Consider the following 18,248-nt stretch of genomic DNA (forward strand, 5'->3'; position numbering starts at 1 on the left):
GCCGAGAGTGCGCTCCCGTGCTACCTAAGAATAATAAAGATTGAGGGATGGAAAGCAACCCTCCGTTCCAGCTCCCGGTTCTCCCTCATCTCTGTCTGTGTAGCCTCGAGTGGGATTGCATTTATGGGGCGGAGCAGGCAGATGAGCTCCCTGGGGTGAGAATGGAAAGGGGTGGAGGGTGCATGGCTGTCATACTGAGCTCCAGTGTGGGATGGCTTAGCGAGACACATGCCGCTGATCAGATTGGTGGATCAGTGGGGAGGATGGGTGGAGGGAAAAGAAAGAAAAAAAAAAGGAGTAAGTGTGAATGGCTGAGGGAGCTCTGGGGAGGAAGGGTGCCACATCCCATTAACAGAGTCTTTTCATCTAACGTGCACAAGGCAAACGCACATTACACACATGCAAACGTGCAAATCTTACATGCACCTTGAAGAAGCTTGAGCATGCACGCGTGCGCACGTGCACGAGCGCAGGCACGCATCGCCAAAGATCCCCGGTCTCCCCCCCCCCAGGCGGACAGTAGCATGATGCCGTGACTGTCGCTCTGAAGTGCTCCCTTCTTCCCTCATTCTGCCTCTCCCGTTTCCTTTTCATCCGTCTTTCCCACTCTTCTTTGGTGCCCCAGTTCACTCCAGTGCACACGCTCCTTCTCTCGTTCCACCCTAACCCACCCCACCCCCACCTTTCTCTGCTCCCCATTTCCCATCCCAGCTTTTTTTTTTTTTTTTTGCAACCCTCACCCCCCCAGTGATAATGCTAGCCTACGTTTTTAAATAGTCTGTTGCATTTCAAAACAACAAAAAACTGTTAACTGAATTGCAATAAGAGAGGGTTGAATACACAGAAATACATTTTCACAGGCACACCCACACTAATAATGCCTACTGTCTAAATTAATATATATACATATACAATGTAAAAAAAACAATTTTTTTTCCTCCTTTCCACCACAGTAATGGAGATGGGGCTTTGATGGAGGCGGTCAATCAGTCACACGGCAGATAAACAGCACCTCATTAGGTACATCGAGGGGAATCTCCCAGGCTGGCCCAGACATCATTGTCTGCTAGCATGCTAACAGAGCCGTGGGCAACGCTTCCAACATCTAAACAAAACTGATAGGAGTGGAAAGTAATGATCACATGTTATCCACTAGAAAGGACATGAATAATCACATACAATGGTTTTGGGGGGTGGATGATGCGTTCCCCTGTGCTCTTCCCTATATGATGCATCAGTGGACAAGCTATGCATGCGTCCAGCAGACATTCAAGAAATAACAGCGATGTCAAACTGCCTGGGGCTTGTTTTTTGTTCTGTGGAAGCATGCATAGATGCGTACTGCTATCCATTCATGAGATTATGGGCTATCCATTACTGGATGTTACAGGACTGTATACCAGGAAGCCTCCCAGCCTACAGTCTGTACAGTATGAAGGGCTTGGAAGCCAAGGCTGTGCACTGCAGTGGGGTTTTTTTCCTGCTTTGAGCTTTAGGCAGTCAATTTTCTTTCCATCACCCTCTTGCACACGTTCAGCCATTCTTGCACTCGCTGTATTTATCTCCCACTCTTCCCCCTCCTCTCCCACCCTATATTAGGCCATCTTCCTTCCCCCTGGCTCCAATGTTAATGCACTTCCAATCAGGCTGTCCATTAAGTGGACGTGCGCTACACGTTCATCAGGCCGTCCAAAGTCCTGCATGCAAATGAGCTCAAATTGCATCGCACTGCAAACTCCTTGAAATCTCCTTAGAGGGAGTGCTATAACATGCATCTGTGAGAAATGCAGGAAAAAGTGGCTGCCTGGCTATCCATTTTATGCAGATGAAAACCGCCGAGACAAGCAGCACAAAGGATTAACCCAACGAGGATGTCTCCACGATGCAGCGATTTAATGGCGAGACACTCGCACGTGAAGCACGCTAATATAAATTCTGTGGCACGCAAGCCCGGGTGTTCGAGTAACTGTCAGCCAAACCTTTTTGTCATGCAAAGTTAAACTTTTCACTCTGAAATCAGGGAAAACTTTTGGAACTGCTAAAAGTGAGACACACAATAGTTAGATCTTTTTCGCTTTCTTTCCCTCTCCTCCCTTTTGACTGCTAGGCATTTCACATCACTCCAGACTGTTCTTTATAGAAAGAGTTTGCTGTTGTATCCAGTGGGACTCGTTCATTCTCACCTCAACTCTTTGCCATTTCTAACTTTCTGAAACGATGATGTTTTCGAACGAGGAAGAACAGGGAGGGGATAGAAGAGGACATTGTTGATGTGCAGGTCTGAGAGCTTTAAATAGAAAATGCAGTTCGAGGTAGAGAAGTAGCAAATAGACGACGAGGTTTCGGAGTCATGGAGTCGCGGTTTTAATATTCAGGAGGCACGGGGGCTGGCGTTAAATGCACAGAGCATGGGGGGAGTGTCAGCGAGGCCTGTCGCGTGCCAACTCTTAAGTGGCTGTGGCACTCAAAGATAATGAAGAACGATGATGAGGCCAAGGAGGGCATGCCAAGGGCCAACATGCACTTCAAAAAAAAATAAAAAATCACCCAGAAGACACCTATCAAGCCAAGCACACAGCCACTCATAACGGTTTGCCAACGGTGCTGATTGCATGTCATGGTGTCAAACCCGTGGCTCAAATTTCACCTGTCAATTTGGATTGCAGTTCGCTTTTTTCTCTGTCCTCCCACGAAGACTTACGCGCCCACGACACTGGGACGCACGAGCTTTTCACACTACATTACGCAATAAGAGGCGGGTAAGTAAATAAATCAGAAAAGTAAAAATAATGGGAGATAAGACAGCTTCCTACATTCCTCAATCATCACCTCAAAGCACACTTGTCATCTTTATTGTTCATTACTGAGGCGTGCGCCGTGATATGCTAACTAATCCCATTAAAGCAATCCACATGAAAACGACTCACGGCACGATAACGGCCCGCACCACCTCCACCGTTAATTTATGCCATATTTAAATGTGCGTGGAGTTGAAATAATTAACGTGACTCCTAATTTTGCTTGTGGCAGACAGACGTGCTCGGTAGAAACCACCACGGGATGTTTATTTTCCATCAACTTCCCTTTGCGTGTTTCTCCTCACACTGTCCAACTGCATTGTCCACAGTTCAAAGTGACTGTCTTCTCAGGATGAAGAACTCTGCCAGGGAAACTATTTCCCAGACTGGGAGAGGAACCTCACAGCCCACAACATCTCCCAGCCTCTAAGTTATTAGGCGGCATGATGTGGTAATGACAACACTGAAGGACCTACAGCAGTTGTGATGAGTGCTAATTAAATTACTTTTGCTTCAAATAGTTTTGGGGTTTTTTTATACCGATGAATATCTGTAGATGTTAAGAACAAAATCATACCACCCCAGACAGCCTGCTCCTGAAATCTCGCTACCGCATGATGAGGCGGCCGCTGAGAACACCAGCCACGGGCAACAACTAACTCCGACCTGCAGTCGATTTTATCGTCTTTTATTCTCAAAGCCAACCCCCCCCCCCGTTAGCTCCGGCATGAGCACAGAACATTTTCCTCTGGTTCACAAATGATGAGTGTGTTTGGATAGTAGGCACACGTGCACGGGATTATGAATAAAACATGGCGCCCTTATTAAAAATAATCTGGCTCAAAAGTGCCAGAGGCCCTTGAGGTCGATAACTCTCCTCCCCTTGCAGGGTTCAAGGAGAGGGGTCCCTGATTAGCGCCGGCAACATCCACAGAATGCATTCAAATTCCGTATGATCCAGTGGCGGATGTGGTGAGTGGAATTAAATAAAGCAGATAGTGATTAATGCTCGTGGCAGTGGACGGTGGAGCTGTTTAGGGGTTTGAGCTGAGCTCCGTCTGGTTCCTACCTGAACAAGCCCTTCAGCACGCCTTTCTTGGATTTATTCTTGTCCTTGTCTTTTTCTTTCTCCCTTTCTGGCTTCTTCTTCTCCTTCACCCCAGACTTCTCCTGATCTTTCTGTCTGTCGTCTCTGCCATTCAGCCAGGGGCCCGAAGTCAGGTCACCGCTGGTGGACATGGACTCTTGACCCGATCGGGAGCTTGTGTCATCATCCACTGGAGTGAAAAGATAAAAGCAACAAGGAGTGGGAGTTAAATGCCGGAAACATTCATGCAAACACAGAAAGAGAAAGACAAAGAAAAAGAAAAAGTTATTAAACTTTGACTTGATTCCCCACAGATCACCGGTGTCATAATTGAAATAAGTACTCAACAACACTGCTTTTTCTTTTATTGTGAAAAAGCATCACTTTGGGGTTTTTTCCTCTTAGTAACATCAGAGGAACTATAAAAAAACTAAAACTGTGTCCCACAAGGTATAACAGCTTTGAATAAAACACACTGAATACATTTGCCTCATTAGAGCAGAATATATTTACATTGTAGACTAGTTGGGACTAGTGTTGGGGCTGAACACATTTTTACTTTAGCTGAAAGCCTCAAGTTATTTCGTCTGTGTACATTTCTCAAAGATCACAAGAGAACTTCATTTTGCCAACCCCCACAAAAAAAAAACACTTGTGAAAACAGAGCGCGCTGCGATGTCTCATGAATCTGCTTCTTAATTACATTTGAACTCATTTCAGCCCAGACATCAAACTGAAACCACACTCCTTAGGTGATGCAAGGTTGATTAAACTCAAAGTTTCCATCACACCTAATCAGAGCCGATGTGCAAAAATGTAATTAATCTGTCAGTAATTATACATTTAAATCATCTCGAAAAAGGCTCCCGGGGATCTTAATTGCAAATACGGTGTGCTCCGCGGTCGGCGTCGCTCCTGTCAGCGCTCCATCTCTGGCGCGGAGACATGAGGTAGATGTCCTTCAGATTACAACTTATTACAGTCTTGCGCGTCGTTGTCCAACTTCTTCCTTTGATGGAGGAGCGAAAAGCGCTTATCGCAGGGAGAGAAGGGGAAGGGGGTGGAGGGGGGGTGCGTGATGGATTTTTGGAATACGGGATGAGGCAGACTGAGGAGAAGGAGGAGCGGCTGGATTCACATTTCAAGGATGAACAGTGGGGTTTGTTTTCTCTTGTGATCTGAGGAGCTATCAGCTATTTCTTTCAGCTGTCATCTCGGAGGAAATTACTGAAATGGAATCTGAGCGCGAGCCACTGTGTATAGCCGAAACAAGAGAACGAAGCGGGGCAGATTAAACCTGCACACTCTTACAACTCATCTCTGCACGGAGCCCCTCCCTCCCCTCCCCACCTCCCCAAATTCGGTCGCGGGCTCTGGATGGGCGCCGATTCTATCGCTCAATCTGGTGGCCCGCTTATCATCCACTTAAGAGTGAATAGCAGCTGTGAGCTGTATCTGGCTATTTAAATGACAGAGATTAGCAGTGGTGCTAATGCTGCTACTGCTTAGTGATGCCAAGCTGCAGATAACACCCAAAACAATGTAATCCAGAGCCTCCCAGAGAGCAGTTACAGCCATGAGTGCTTACGCATGTGTGCAAATGCATCCATGTGTGAATGTAGATATATCTGCATGCTTTTGCACCAAGGTTAATTTGTCTTATTGACTTAGCAGGAAGACTCATTTAAAGGGAAAGTGAAGGCTGATTTAAAAAGAAAAAAAGGCAATCAATTTTAAATATTACAAAGTTGAGAGAAAGAAGCGAAAAATACACAAAAGCCTTTAATACCGGTTATCAAAAGGTGAGGCCGTCTGCAGCAATTTAATGGAGCTCAGAAGCAAAAGGCTGACGTCAGAGGTTCTGATGAAAGCGTCGGGACAGCGAAAGATCATTTCACAGAGACAGACGAGCAAGAAACATTTCGTCACCTTCATGAAAGTCTACAAGTGAACTTTCTTGCTTTAATAAATCAAGGACGTCTAAGCCGGTCTGTCAGCAAAGGTTATGACAGACGTAAGTAAAATTGCCAGTCTTATTCTGGGAAAAAAAAAATGAAAGAAGGGATTTTTGCACAGAACAGACGATTTTTTTTTCCGTTTTCTTTTTTTTTTCTTTGCTCGAACCACGCAACACAAAGTAGCACAAGGGAAAGTGCATTTTTGCCCAGCGGGATATCTTGTGGGGACACATTTTCTTTAGGTGATGCCACATTCTTATTTTATGTAAATAAAAGTCTGGGAGCAGGGGAAGGCAGAGGCTTATCTGTCAACTTTGACTATTAACCTCGGTGACAAGCACAGACTGGCTGCTTTTATCTAAATTGAAAAACAGAGTTATTTGAATATCATGGGGAGAATGCAATATACAGCGGCAGGGGAAATCGGTTGCTTTCCCCATTTTTCTTTGCCGAGATAAGACTGTATTTAGTGGCTTGCCGACAGAGCTTATGAGAACAAAGCATTTCAGGCAAATAATTCCTTCTTTTTTCAAATGTCCCCCCAGCTCATTTAATGGAATCCTTTAATGGTGAATGGAAATTTATATCGAGTGATTACTCTTGTGGTGTTGTGGTGTTATTACCTGTCGGAAAACGTAAGACGGCTGTCTCTCTGTATGCGCTGCATGTCTTTTTGTTATCAAACACTAAGTAGTGAAGGATACATGCCTTGAAAGAGAAGGTAGGGTGTCTTTCTAGTTCTTCTTTTTCTCTCTTCATATTTTAAATGAATTAAAGTAATTGTGGTTTTTAGGCCCTGTCAGGTACACAAGTAAACAAACAGATGGAAGAAATACCGGACAAAGTTCTGTCGTATATGTGCCAAAACCAAGAGGAGCAAACACATACATATAACCAGGGGTGCACATAAGTGGTCCACAGGTGCGCATTCGCTGTCAAAATAAAAGACGTGCACCAGATAAGAAGTTACAACGTTTGCGTACATAAGATTTTCTGGAGGAGGACAGACATTTGTTTAGAACTCTTGAAGATTTCGAAGAAGAAAGCTCCTTTAAGCAATGACTTTGGTGTTCCTCCACCTCCAAAGAAATGTCAGGCGTAGTCCGAACCGCAAAAGAAGCGCGTATTCTCAGAAAAGTGGTTGCAGGAGGTGAGCTGGCTTCAAACAAATGATGAACGCACAGAGATGTGGTGCAGAATATGCCGTGAAAATCCCACTCTAGAGGACAAAAACACTGCCTTTATATGTACATGAACGTGCGTTGCAACTTCTTATCTGGTGGGCGTCTTTAATTTTGACAGCGAATGCGCACCTGCGGACCACTTATGTGCACCCCTGCATATAACATTATGACCACCTGCCTAATATTGTTGTTGGTCCCCCTTTTGCTGTTAATACAGCCATGACCCATCGAGGCATAGACTCCACTAGACCCCTAAAGGTGTGCTGTGGTATCTGCACCAAGATGTTAGCTGTGAGTTGTGAGGTGGGGCCTCCATGGTTTGGACTTGTTTGTCCAGCACATCCCACAGATGCTTGATTGGATTGAGATCTGGAGAATTTGGAGGCCAAGTCAACACCTCAAACTCATTGTTGTGCTCCTCAAACCATTCCTGAATCTTTTATGCTTTGAGGCAGAGTGCATTATCCTGTATTTCCAAACTGTATTTCCATGAAAGGGTTACATGGCCTGCAACAATGTTTAGGTAGGTGGTACGTGTCAAAGTAACATAGATGGCAGGACCCAAGGTTTCCCAGCAGAACATTGCCCAAAGAATCATACTGTTTCTTCGCACAGTGCATGATAAGCGATGCACACACACACAGCTATCTGATGTAAAAGAAAGTTTGACTCATCAGACCAGGGCACGCTCTTCTATTTCTACGTGGTCCAGATCTGATATATTCTGATATGCATATGTCCCTGTTGTTGGCACTTTCGTTGGCAGACAGGTATCAGCATGGGCACCCTCACTGGTCTGCACCTATGCAGCCCCATACGCAATAAACTGTGATGCACTGTCTATCCTGACACCTTTCTATCAGAACCAACATTAACATGTTGGAACAGTCCAAAGCAATTCCACACTATGTGAATAATCATAAGTCCATAACCTAGACACCTATTGCTGATGTGCTTTGTGCAGTGGATCTGTGAAAGTATCACTAAACTGGCCTACATTTATGTGTGATTCTGAACTGCTTTGTAATAACCTACTGATATCTTATATTGTTCATTATTTTAGCACCACAAACTTGGGCACAGTATTCTGCATCAACACTGAAACTCTACCTAAACGGCGTTTCAAACACTCACATGTGTCCACGCTGTTCTCCTCTTCTGGCGCAGTAACAGCAGGCTTCTCGTACGATTTGTCAATCGCAGCGCGGAAACTCTCATTGCAGCCTCGGCTCCTGACGATCCTCGAGCGCGACCTGCGAACATTGATCTCGCCATTCTGCACTGTCCCAGCAACAGCCGTCTGGAGGCTTTCCAAGGAGCTGGATTTTTTCAGGCCCAGGGAAGGCCCGACCTGCTGTTCTGCAGAACCTATGGAAAGATTAAATAAAGTCACTTAGACCTGGCATATGATTAGAACTCCTCTGAAAAAGAAAAAAAAAAGCTAAAAGCTGTCATTATGGTGAGTTACGAGAAGGTGCGAGTCTAGCAATTAACATGAAAAACAAATGATGCCATTGCCCGGCCAATGAAGTGTGTGAAATGAGAACAGAGTATTACATCTCCAGCGAGACATTTTCCTGTTGGGAATTATAATTCAACCTTTGTCTTTGTGTCTGCACAGTTAAATTAAGAGGCTGAAACATAATGCATATAAATGGGCCCGCTATCAAAGACACAAATGTAGCACAGCAGCGGAGTGATTATAGAGTAATGTTAAAATATAAGAAATTTCTAATACAGCATATTCACAAATTGCTGAGATGAACTGTATCTCTGAAAAAAAAGAAAAAAATTTCCATCAGCGGTTCTCACTTAATTTTCTTTTTTAACTCAATTTCTCCAAGAGAGATTAGATAAAACAAGGTGAGGGGAAAAAGACGAGGACATGTAGGCTGAACAGATTTTACATCCATTAATCTTCAGTGCAGGTCGTATTGCAGTGTTCAGAAGCACAAACAACATCGCACAACTGTAGTACTTGGCTTCATTTCTAAGGCTTTCTGTGCAGTGACGGAGAGTAATATCATAAAGGGTACATACGTTTAACAAGAGACACTCAGAGAGCGCAGACCTCCGCCAAGGGAGCTCACTCTCTTGGCGGTTATTTACTTTTAAAAGGATAGTACTGGATTTTCTATACATTCATTTACTCTTCTTCTCTTGAAATTTTATTTTAAGAAGTTTATAGCGCAGTTCACAAAAGCCCAACTGGTGACAATGGAAAGACTGTCACTGTAGGTATGGGCAGTAGCTGCCCAAGCACTTAAATACCTTTAACTATACTGTTAATGTCTAACTGTGACATCATCAACAAAATCAGATAAGAGCAGTATGATGGATGTTTGGTTTGATCAGACAAACATTATGTAGCAGGAGGTCATGTATAATAGGTGTTGATTTGTAAATAACTTGACATGAATAACAGTATGTTTCTAAATAACCAGGCACGTATCTCCACGATACTCTCTTTGGCAGATGTGAGACGTAAAAGTGAGGTCAGAGGTCAAATGTAACATAATATTTGAATGCAAACTATAATGTAATATTTAGAATCCCCATATATCATTCCCTATATATTATTTACAAACTATACAGCAAGAAATGCAGTTTTTACTGCAACACATGATACAAACGCTGGGACATTAGCTAGAGTTTCAAAATTATCAGAGATGCTAATGTAAATGGTATCAAACCTAAGGCAAAATATCTCCTTAAAAGGGCGTGGAGCTGATTGATACTGCGTGGTAAGCAGAGCAAATGTTAAACAGCCACCCTCTCTGATATTTGAGCCAGGCCCACACATCTGTAATTATTTTTCCAATGCTTGCCGGGGGTTTGTTTAGGGTATGTAAGTGGAGCGCGACTCAGGTATTGGTATTTCATTTTGCTGGGGAGCGTCCATCAGGTCCCTGGAGCTCTTACCTCACCCACCAGTTGTTAAACAAGCAACCCGGTTGACTTTTCCCGTCCCCTTTGTTGTGCTTTGATTCAGAATACAGTAAGACGCTGTCAAACTTAACAAGATGGATTTCTGACTATGTGCCAGTGAAGCCTTGTTGTGAGGCTATGCAGAGGAAGCAATCAGTAATAAGGATTAAGCTGTTAATTCAATTATTTTATTAGCCCCAAAGGCTCTCTGAGGGTGTAGCAAATGTCTGTGGACTCGGGGACAGAGTGGCATTGTGTCTTTATGACTCCCCCTGGACCACACATGTCACAAATAGTGTTTCCTCTGTGGCTTCAGGTGGTGTAAATAAATGTCTTCTGCAGCTCTTCCTGTTGGTTTTCAACAGCACATGTTGTTCTGTCGTCAGCCCCACTGAACAGAACACCCTGAGTTTATTTGCATGTGTGGGTCCCACGCAGGGACTCCCTAACAAGCACAGAAACAAAATTCACCAACTCGCACGTCTATACAATCAAGGATTTTCGACGTGTTTAAAGTGGCCTAAATGAGGCATATCCCACTGCTGCTGGGTGATCCCAGTGGATCTTTAGGCAAAGAAAATAAATCCCTCTAACACTTCCCCCCATGCAACCTCCAGACAGGATGAGTGTGTTAATGCACAAAAGTTGCAGAAGAACAAATAAGAGCTCAGGAAAAAGGGAACACTTTCCCTGCAGTGCAAAAATGCACACCCTGCAGCTACTTACAATCATTGTACCAATCATATTACAAACCTACAATGACTATCAACTACTTTTACTAGTACATACCATTTAAGCTACACAACTAAAGAAGATATTGCCAAAAGAATTCACTCACCCATCCAAATCATTGAATCATTGTCACTTCCACTGGCACAGGTATATAAAAACAAGCACCTACGCATGCAGACTGCTTCTACAAACATTCAGGAAAGAATAAGTCGCTCTCGGGTGTTCAGTGAATTCCAGTACGGTACTGTGATAGGATGCGACTTGTGCAGCAAGTCCAGTTGTGAAATTTCCTCACTACTAAATGGTCTGTTAGTGGTATCATATCATAAAGTGGAAGCAACTGGGAATGACAACAACTCAGCTTTGCTCAAGACAGACAACAGTGTGTAGAGAGCTTCATGGAATGGGTTTCCATGGCCATGCAGCTGCATCCAAGCCTTATATCACCAAGTGCAATGCAAAGTGTTGGATGCACTCTTCCCTACTGGACTCCAGGAGTCCAGTGGGGAAGAGTGGAGACGTATTCTCTGCAGTGAAGAATCACGCTTCTCTGCCTGGCAATCCGATGGATGAGTCTGGGTTTGGAGGTTGCCATGAGAACAGTGTGAAGTTAAGTGTGGGGTTGTTTCAGGAGTTGGGCTCGGCTGTTTAAAGGTGAAAGGAACTATTAATGCTTCAGCATACCAAGACATTTTGGACAATTTCATGGTCACAATTTTGGGGGAACAGTTTGGGGATGGCCCCTTCATGCTCCAGCATGACTGTGCACCAGTGCACAAAGAAAGTTCCATAAAGACATGGATGAGCGAGCCTGGTGTGGAAGAACTTGACTGGGCTGCACAGACTCCTGATCTCAACAAGATAGAACACCTTTGAGAAGCATTTGAGCGGAGACTCTGAGCCAGGCCTTTGAATCCAACATTATTACAGACCTCAAAAATGCTCTTCTGGAAGAGTGGTCAAAAATTCCTATAAACACTCCAAAACCTTTTGGAGGTTGTTCCCAGAAGACTTGAGGCTGTTATAGCTGTAAAGGGTGGGTCAACATTACATTAAACCCTATGGATTAATAATGGGAGGTCACTGAAGTTCATATCCATGCGAAGGCAGACAAGTGAATACTTTTGTTAGTATAGCGTACTAGTTGCATGGGACTTGTTTTAAAAGGAGTAAGTTATGTTACATGTAGTATCTTTTGGGTCTAAGAGTCATCCCTGTTTCTGCTGCATTTGCTACCAATGAACCCTTAGTGAGAGTATGAGTGCTTCCCCCTCATCCGTAGCAGCTATAGATCTAAAGTCAGACAAGACACACAGGCTAAAAGCTCATCTGTTTGCCAATGGTGGCTTCCAAACCAGTGACCATACCATTTCTCCTCTCTCCTTGCCAAATTTAATGAAAGTGCTCAGTCCCATGAGAGCCTACACTCACTCAAGCATCAATCATATAATTTTGCATCCTACTTAGTGAGGAGATCTCATATGCCTGTCTTTTATGCTGCATAGGACAGTAAAATGAAACTTTACTGCGCGCTACAAATGTCTAGGAGGTCAAAAGTTCTCTGGTAGCAGCAGCCAAAGATTCATTTTACTTTTTAGTTTCTCAGTGGAGGTGGGTCCATTTTATTAGCATGACAAATATCAATGCCAGGAAAGCATAAACAGACTTACAAGACCAACTGAATGCAAGTAAAAAAAAAAAAATCATCTAATTCGTTTGAAGAAGCAATTTCATCCTGCAAAGGACAAGAGAGGACGGCCTGAAGTAAAAAATTCATTATAAGAAAGCATAGGCACAGAAACAGCATGACAGAAAAATGATGGAGTGTTTCATCCTTTGAGGATAAAACTCAATCAATCCAGTACAAATGCCATGTAAAGTTGGATTTTTTTTCTTTTTTTGAGGCTTAAGCATTAAAGCCTGCCAACGACGGACACACAGATGCCAGGGTGCATGGCTGACACAATGGGATTGCAAGTTAGACCTGCACGGGATGCAACAGTTCAAGGGAACAAAAATGACATCTGCTGTACTCGGAAACAGGGAATTATCCTCCTGCTTGGTATTCCGCGCCGCAGTCCTGCTCGCCATTGTTTCTCGTCGGCGCGGCAGTTAACTGAGAAAAGCGCGGAGACAAAGAGAACGGGAGAGCGAGGCAAAGAGACGGTTTTTGCTCACCGACCCAACTGCCTCAAACCTGCCTTTGTTTTCATCAGAAGCAGCCCCGGCTCTCTCCTGGGAGGGTTTGACGGACAGCTCTCTGTGTGCCAATCTATTATGTGATTCCTATCACACAACAGAAACCTCGGTGCTCTGCTCCTCATCTCCTTCTTATTCAGAGGAATGAAAATACATATTTCCCCAACTGCATACAGACACGAGTTTGCCACTCCCTGCACGTCTGGAGGAGAAATGAAAATCATCAAAATGAAATACACAAAGAGAAAGACAATCAGACTAAATGGGGTGAAAGTGCACCTGGTTGCAAACAAACCTGGCCCGCGTGCTGCGTACTTTAGCCAGATTAAGGGCAAGGACAGTTAATTGGAGAAGATCCATTGCCATTAAACGTTAAAGGGGCAGTGTGGCAAACTTCATGAATAAATCAGTGGTGGTTATTACAGGGACAGAAGCCCATGGTATAATTAGAGCAGCTAAAAACTATGCTTTGCAGCCATTATTCACCACGGACCCTTGCATGTAAAGATCTGTGTACAGACAGGGGCTCCATTACACATAATTTATTCAGAGTGTCGGGGCTTTAAGGAGGGTGGTAAAAGGGTAATTATGTTAAAAATAACCTCCAAGATGGTCAGAGGAAGGCCACGTCCAGGTATCCCAGTGGAAGTGAGGCGTCGCTGGGTCAGCTGCGCTATTATGTCTCTGCCAGTTGTGGACCATTAGCCCGACAGAGGACGTCCTCCACACGCTCAGCATATGTCACAGGAAATCATTATGAGCCGGACTTGGTTAACATCTCAATTAAGGATGCTGGATATTTTGATGTGCACTTTTCAGGCTTCAAAGAAATCCAGTAAATTTTTGGGGGGGTTTGTTTATCATCGTTCAGTGTAGAGTACTTTTCCTACATTTAAAGAAGCTGACAACTCTACTGGCAAGACTGGAAATTCACTGGATTAGTGGTAGACTTGGCTGGAACATATATTCACAATTACAGTAAGCATAAAAACATCTACCAGGTTGTCATTTACTACCACTGGCCTATCTGCGACTGGATCGGCTGCCAGCTTTCTACAAGGAAAGTCTCCACTCATGTGTTTGGTAGTCTATGAGATGTGGCTTATCGAGAGCGCTTTGACCTCAGACTGCTAGTTTACTTGTGGTTCCTCTGGTATTTAAAAGTAGAATGGGAGGCAGAGACCTTCAGCTTTCAGGCTCCTCTATGAAAGCTCCAAATTAGGATTCAGGAGACAGACAGACACTTTCTCTCCTTTAAAGATTTAAAGTGTTTCCTTTCTGATAAAGTTTATAGTTAGGGCTGGATCAGGCTCACCTGATCCAGCCCTAACTATAAACATTGAAGTAATTATTGTTGTGATTTGTGCTAATGCATAAAAATAAAACTGAATTACTGAATTTAATTTAATTTGAAATACACTGAAATACCCAGTTTAGGCACACATTAGATTCTTGTTTTGTTCAAATACTCCCTAAAAACAACAACTATGTTAATTAGTGGTCAAGATTCAGTCATTTCATCCTATGTCAGTTTAATGGAGTGACTGCACTCTGTTTTATTCAGCCTCATTCAAACCAACCTGGCTGTGATGGATCAATTGCAGAAGCTGAAGAGGCCAACCTGCAAATGAACATCTTTCTATTGCAAATGCTACTGCATTGCCAGGCTCCATGCAGCCCTTCACATGGAGTAATGAGTGTTTTCTTCAGTCATTTGCACTGCAGAACGAGCACAATGGCACAGGTTCCCAAATTAGTTACCAAGCCTCTATTCACTGCCATTCAACTCCCTTTCAGCACCAGAAAAAAACCCTTTTGATCACGCTGAAATTAGCTCAAACAGCACCCTCGGTTATATGCATCTGAAGGGGGCTGAGATCACAAATCCAATAATGGCTGGTTATGAGCTAGTTATGGAATAAGAGTGGGACTGCTCTTCCGATCTCTATTACTGACCCGTGGATGGAACCGAACATCATATCGATTGACCTCATTAGCGGCGGCAGGGCTCAGAGCTTATTTCTGCTCAAGTTCTTGTCGCACTGTGCTACTCTTAAAAGGACCAAACAAACATTAGTGCAGTCTGCACAACGTCATGAAACGCACACAAAGAAATAAGAAAGTGAAGCGCAGACACAAAGCAAGAGGAGCAGGTCTTACACTTCATGAAGGAGCCGTCCATCACGAGGTAAAGTGTCCGGCATGTGCTAACGTCTCACTGCCAGCGCCGACACCTCACGTCGCTTTCTTCCCTTTTCTTCTCTCACTCAATTTTATTCCCCATTTAAATGGGATTGAACTGCAGGGTGTCCGACCCGTTTAGCATATTTCAACAATGATGGGTTTCAAAGTCATGAAATCCATCTGCTGATGAGATTTAGGAGCAGCTGGAACATCATTAAAAGGAGGGAAAAATACCTAGTGACGGAATAAAATGTAAGTCAGTAGGGAATAGCGTTCTTGAGCGTGTTAACTACTTTTTTTATTCCTCTGAGTAATTTGAAAGCAGAGAGCGGCTTTATTAGTGCGCTATTGAGAAAGCAGAGCGGTATTCTTACACCTGCTAGCTGAGCTAAGTTCTAATGTCCAGCTGTGTGGCGAAGGCACGGCTTAAGGGAGAGCGCTGGCACTACTTTCTTTGGCTCACTTCATTTTCAGATCTACTCGCACAATACCCTGAGGTCGTTTTTGCATTGGGCAGCTTTCATGTAATTATTTCAGAAAAAGAATAAGCATGATAGCATAGCAGCGTCTTCCTCTGAGATAAATGGAAGTGCGGTGACTGGGCACGTGCCAAATCACAAACCATGTGTATTTCATTTCAAACGTTAAGTCTAGCACTTGTGTTTCATCTATTGACTGAAAGAGGACTGAATTTTTCTTGTGGGGAAACCACGTCAGCTACAAGAGTTATTATGACTGGAATAAGTTTGTTATTTCCCTGAACCATCTGAACACTGTGATATTCTCATCGATGGATTATGATTTTGTATTGGCAAGGATTTCTGTCAGCTGGATATTTCACAAACTCAATTGGGCCCAGTGAAAGGGGAAGGGGGTGATTTTTTTTTTTTTTTTGGGAGGGGGGGGTAGTTTTTTTGAATTTCATGTAATAAAAATTACAGGCACGCCTGCGCACAGACACAGAGGGATCTTGATAAAGAAATAATGCAGCAGTAACAGAGATTTGTAAAAGATCAATTACACTGGTTATCTCGAATGTGTGAGGCGCCGTCTTATGAGTACATTAATCAGGATCTTTGTTAAAAAAAAAGAAAGAAAGAAAAGCTGTAGTTTGCAGCTAATCCAATGCACAAACAAACACGCAAAGACTCCACTTTGAAACAATTAAGAAGCTTTTTTGATTAAACTCATTGATAACATGTGCATTTGCAATGATGAGAACACCATCAAAGCCTTATCTTAGCATCCCTTCCGTTCTACTCGCTTCCTGTCCTCAGTAATATCCAATTATATTTTAAACACTGAGAACTTAATGGAAACCATTTCAGGCCAACTAACTGCTGAACAAAACCCATCCGATGGCTGAAGGTTTTCTTCTCCCGAACTTTGTGTTTGTAGAAAAGTTTCAATGGTGGACAGAAGGTATTACAAAGGATCTAGACCCCACAGAGCTCGGTGCAGTGGCCCAGACCTGCACCAGTCTGTGGGCGAGTCAAAGATTTCTACAGGTCTCTGGGCTCCATGTGGAAAAGAGTTGGCTGTTATCTGTTGTGATTGGTCAGTGATCCGAGAGAAGGCAGCGTCTGCTTCAGTCTCAGCGGGAGAAGCTTGGAGTTCACACCATCGTCTTCCCTGGATACAGTTTGTCTGTTTGAGAGTGTGCTTGCCCAGTGCGTGTTTGTGTAGGCCTGCATCTGACTGGCTCTCCCATCACTAAGCATTGTGCACTTGCGCTTGTGTTTTTATCCATGGTCCACTGGACAAAGGGCCATGGGAAATGGAGGCCAAAAGAGGAGAGGTGGTGGCTGGACAGGACTGAAGTGACTGTGTGTGTATTACTGTTTTTGAAAGTGCATTTACTGAGGTAAGCAGGATAAAGTGAGCAGCAAGTGTTTGAGGAGTCACAAGTTCAAGATGCGTTTGAGGTGTCCAGCAGGTGAAAGGAGCACTGAGTGACAATGAACAATCTGGAGGTTTGTTTACTGCAAACAAACCTCCAGATTAGCCGTGCTGAGTGGGAAAAAAATTGAAAGGAGACACGCAGTCATCACAAGGTAGAGGATTGTTTTCTTTGTACGGCCAAGCTTAGGATGCCAAACCAGAAAAACACTTCTTGCTCAAAAGAAAAAAGTAGTACATGAGGTGAATTTACTTTTGTGTAATATCAGTAATCTGCCTGAAATTAAGCTTAGAAAAAAATCCATTAACTTGTTGCAGAGACAAGATTGAACATATGATCATATCTGCACACTAACTATTAAGCTACCAGTATTTTCTAGCATATACTGACATGCATGCTGTTGGACTAAATCATGCAAAAGAAAGGAAAATAATATTTTGTCATTTAGCAGGACACTGACAGGTAACCGCCACAGGCTCAGGAAAATACAGGTTTCTGGTGATGGACAAATCGGCCCTTTGTACATGAACACAGCAGTCCTGCTTTCTCCTGTCCTTTTGCCAAAGAGTCCATGGGCAAGACAATAAATTTGAAACATGATCCAAGTCAGCTCTGGTGGCCCTGGTGTGTGTGTAAGAGAGAGAAGATGTGCAAAAAGGGAAACTGCTAAGACAAGAAGGCAGGAAATACAGTAAGTGTAGTCCATTCCCCAAGTTGTCAAACTTTTCCCTGTAGATGTGTGTTTGTGTGATGGTTCAGGCTTAGCACTTGCCTAAATCCATGCTCTTGGACTTGCGAGACTTGATGATCTCCAGATGTGCAGGATTCTCGTACTGCTTCGTGCGCTTTTCCGACATACTCTGGCGACCATACCCCTCCCTCTGGAATGAAGTGCCAGGGTCTGCGTCCGGACTGAGCGAACTACAGTTTGATAGGAAAAAAAGACAGAGGGACAAAAAGAGGTAGAAGTATTAGATACTGGCAAGTGTAGAGTCACTCTTTTCATCTGGAGATAATTCTATTGAAGACATATTTTTTCAGTCATCTACACAGTTCATTAAGTTGCACTTACATGGCCAAGAGACATCCTGATGATAAGACTGAGAAATAAAATCGTCCTATTAATATTCACACAACCCCAGACCTCAGCCTAAAATACCCCTTTGCTATCAGATAATGACCATCGACATTCAATATGCACACACACACACACACACACACACACCTTTCATTTCAAAGCCTTTCCTCATCAAGGACACCTACACGTATGCTTAGTGG

The 18,248-nt window shown here is 43.6% G+C and overlaps 1 protein-coding gene across 2 annotated transcripts in view; it reads right to left on the minus strand.

Moving 5' to 3' along the window:
- Positions 1-18,248, minus strand: part of LOC146661639 (partitioning defective 3 homolog) — a 357,664-nt gene that overhangs the window by 104,568 nt on the left and 234,848 nt on the right. For both annotated transcript variants that reach the window (XM_085418158.1, XM_085418157.1), the window contains exons 17-19: positions 17,743-17,891; positions 8,162-8,395; positions 3,868-4,075 (exon numbers count right to left, since the gene is read on the minus strand). In XM_085418158.1, coding sequence (XP_085274284.1) covers positions 3,868-4,075; positions 8,162-8,395; positions 17,743-17,891 — 591 coding nt within the window. The remainder of the gene's footprint in view (positions 1-3,867; positions 4,076-8,161; positions 8,396-17,742; positions 17,892-18,248) is intronic.

The sequence above is a fragment of the Rhamphochromis longiceps genome, linkage group LG9 (genome assembly GCF_057381845.1).
Source record: "Rhamphochromis longiceps isolate RC_006_pf linkage group LG9, R_longiceps_female_GT1.1, whole genome shotgun sequence".
In the NCBI taxonomy this organism is placed as follows: Eukaryota; Metazoa; Chordata; class Actinopteri; order Cichliformes; family Cichlidae; genus Rhamphochromis; species Rhamphochromis longiceps.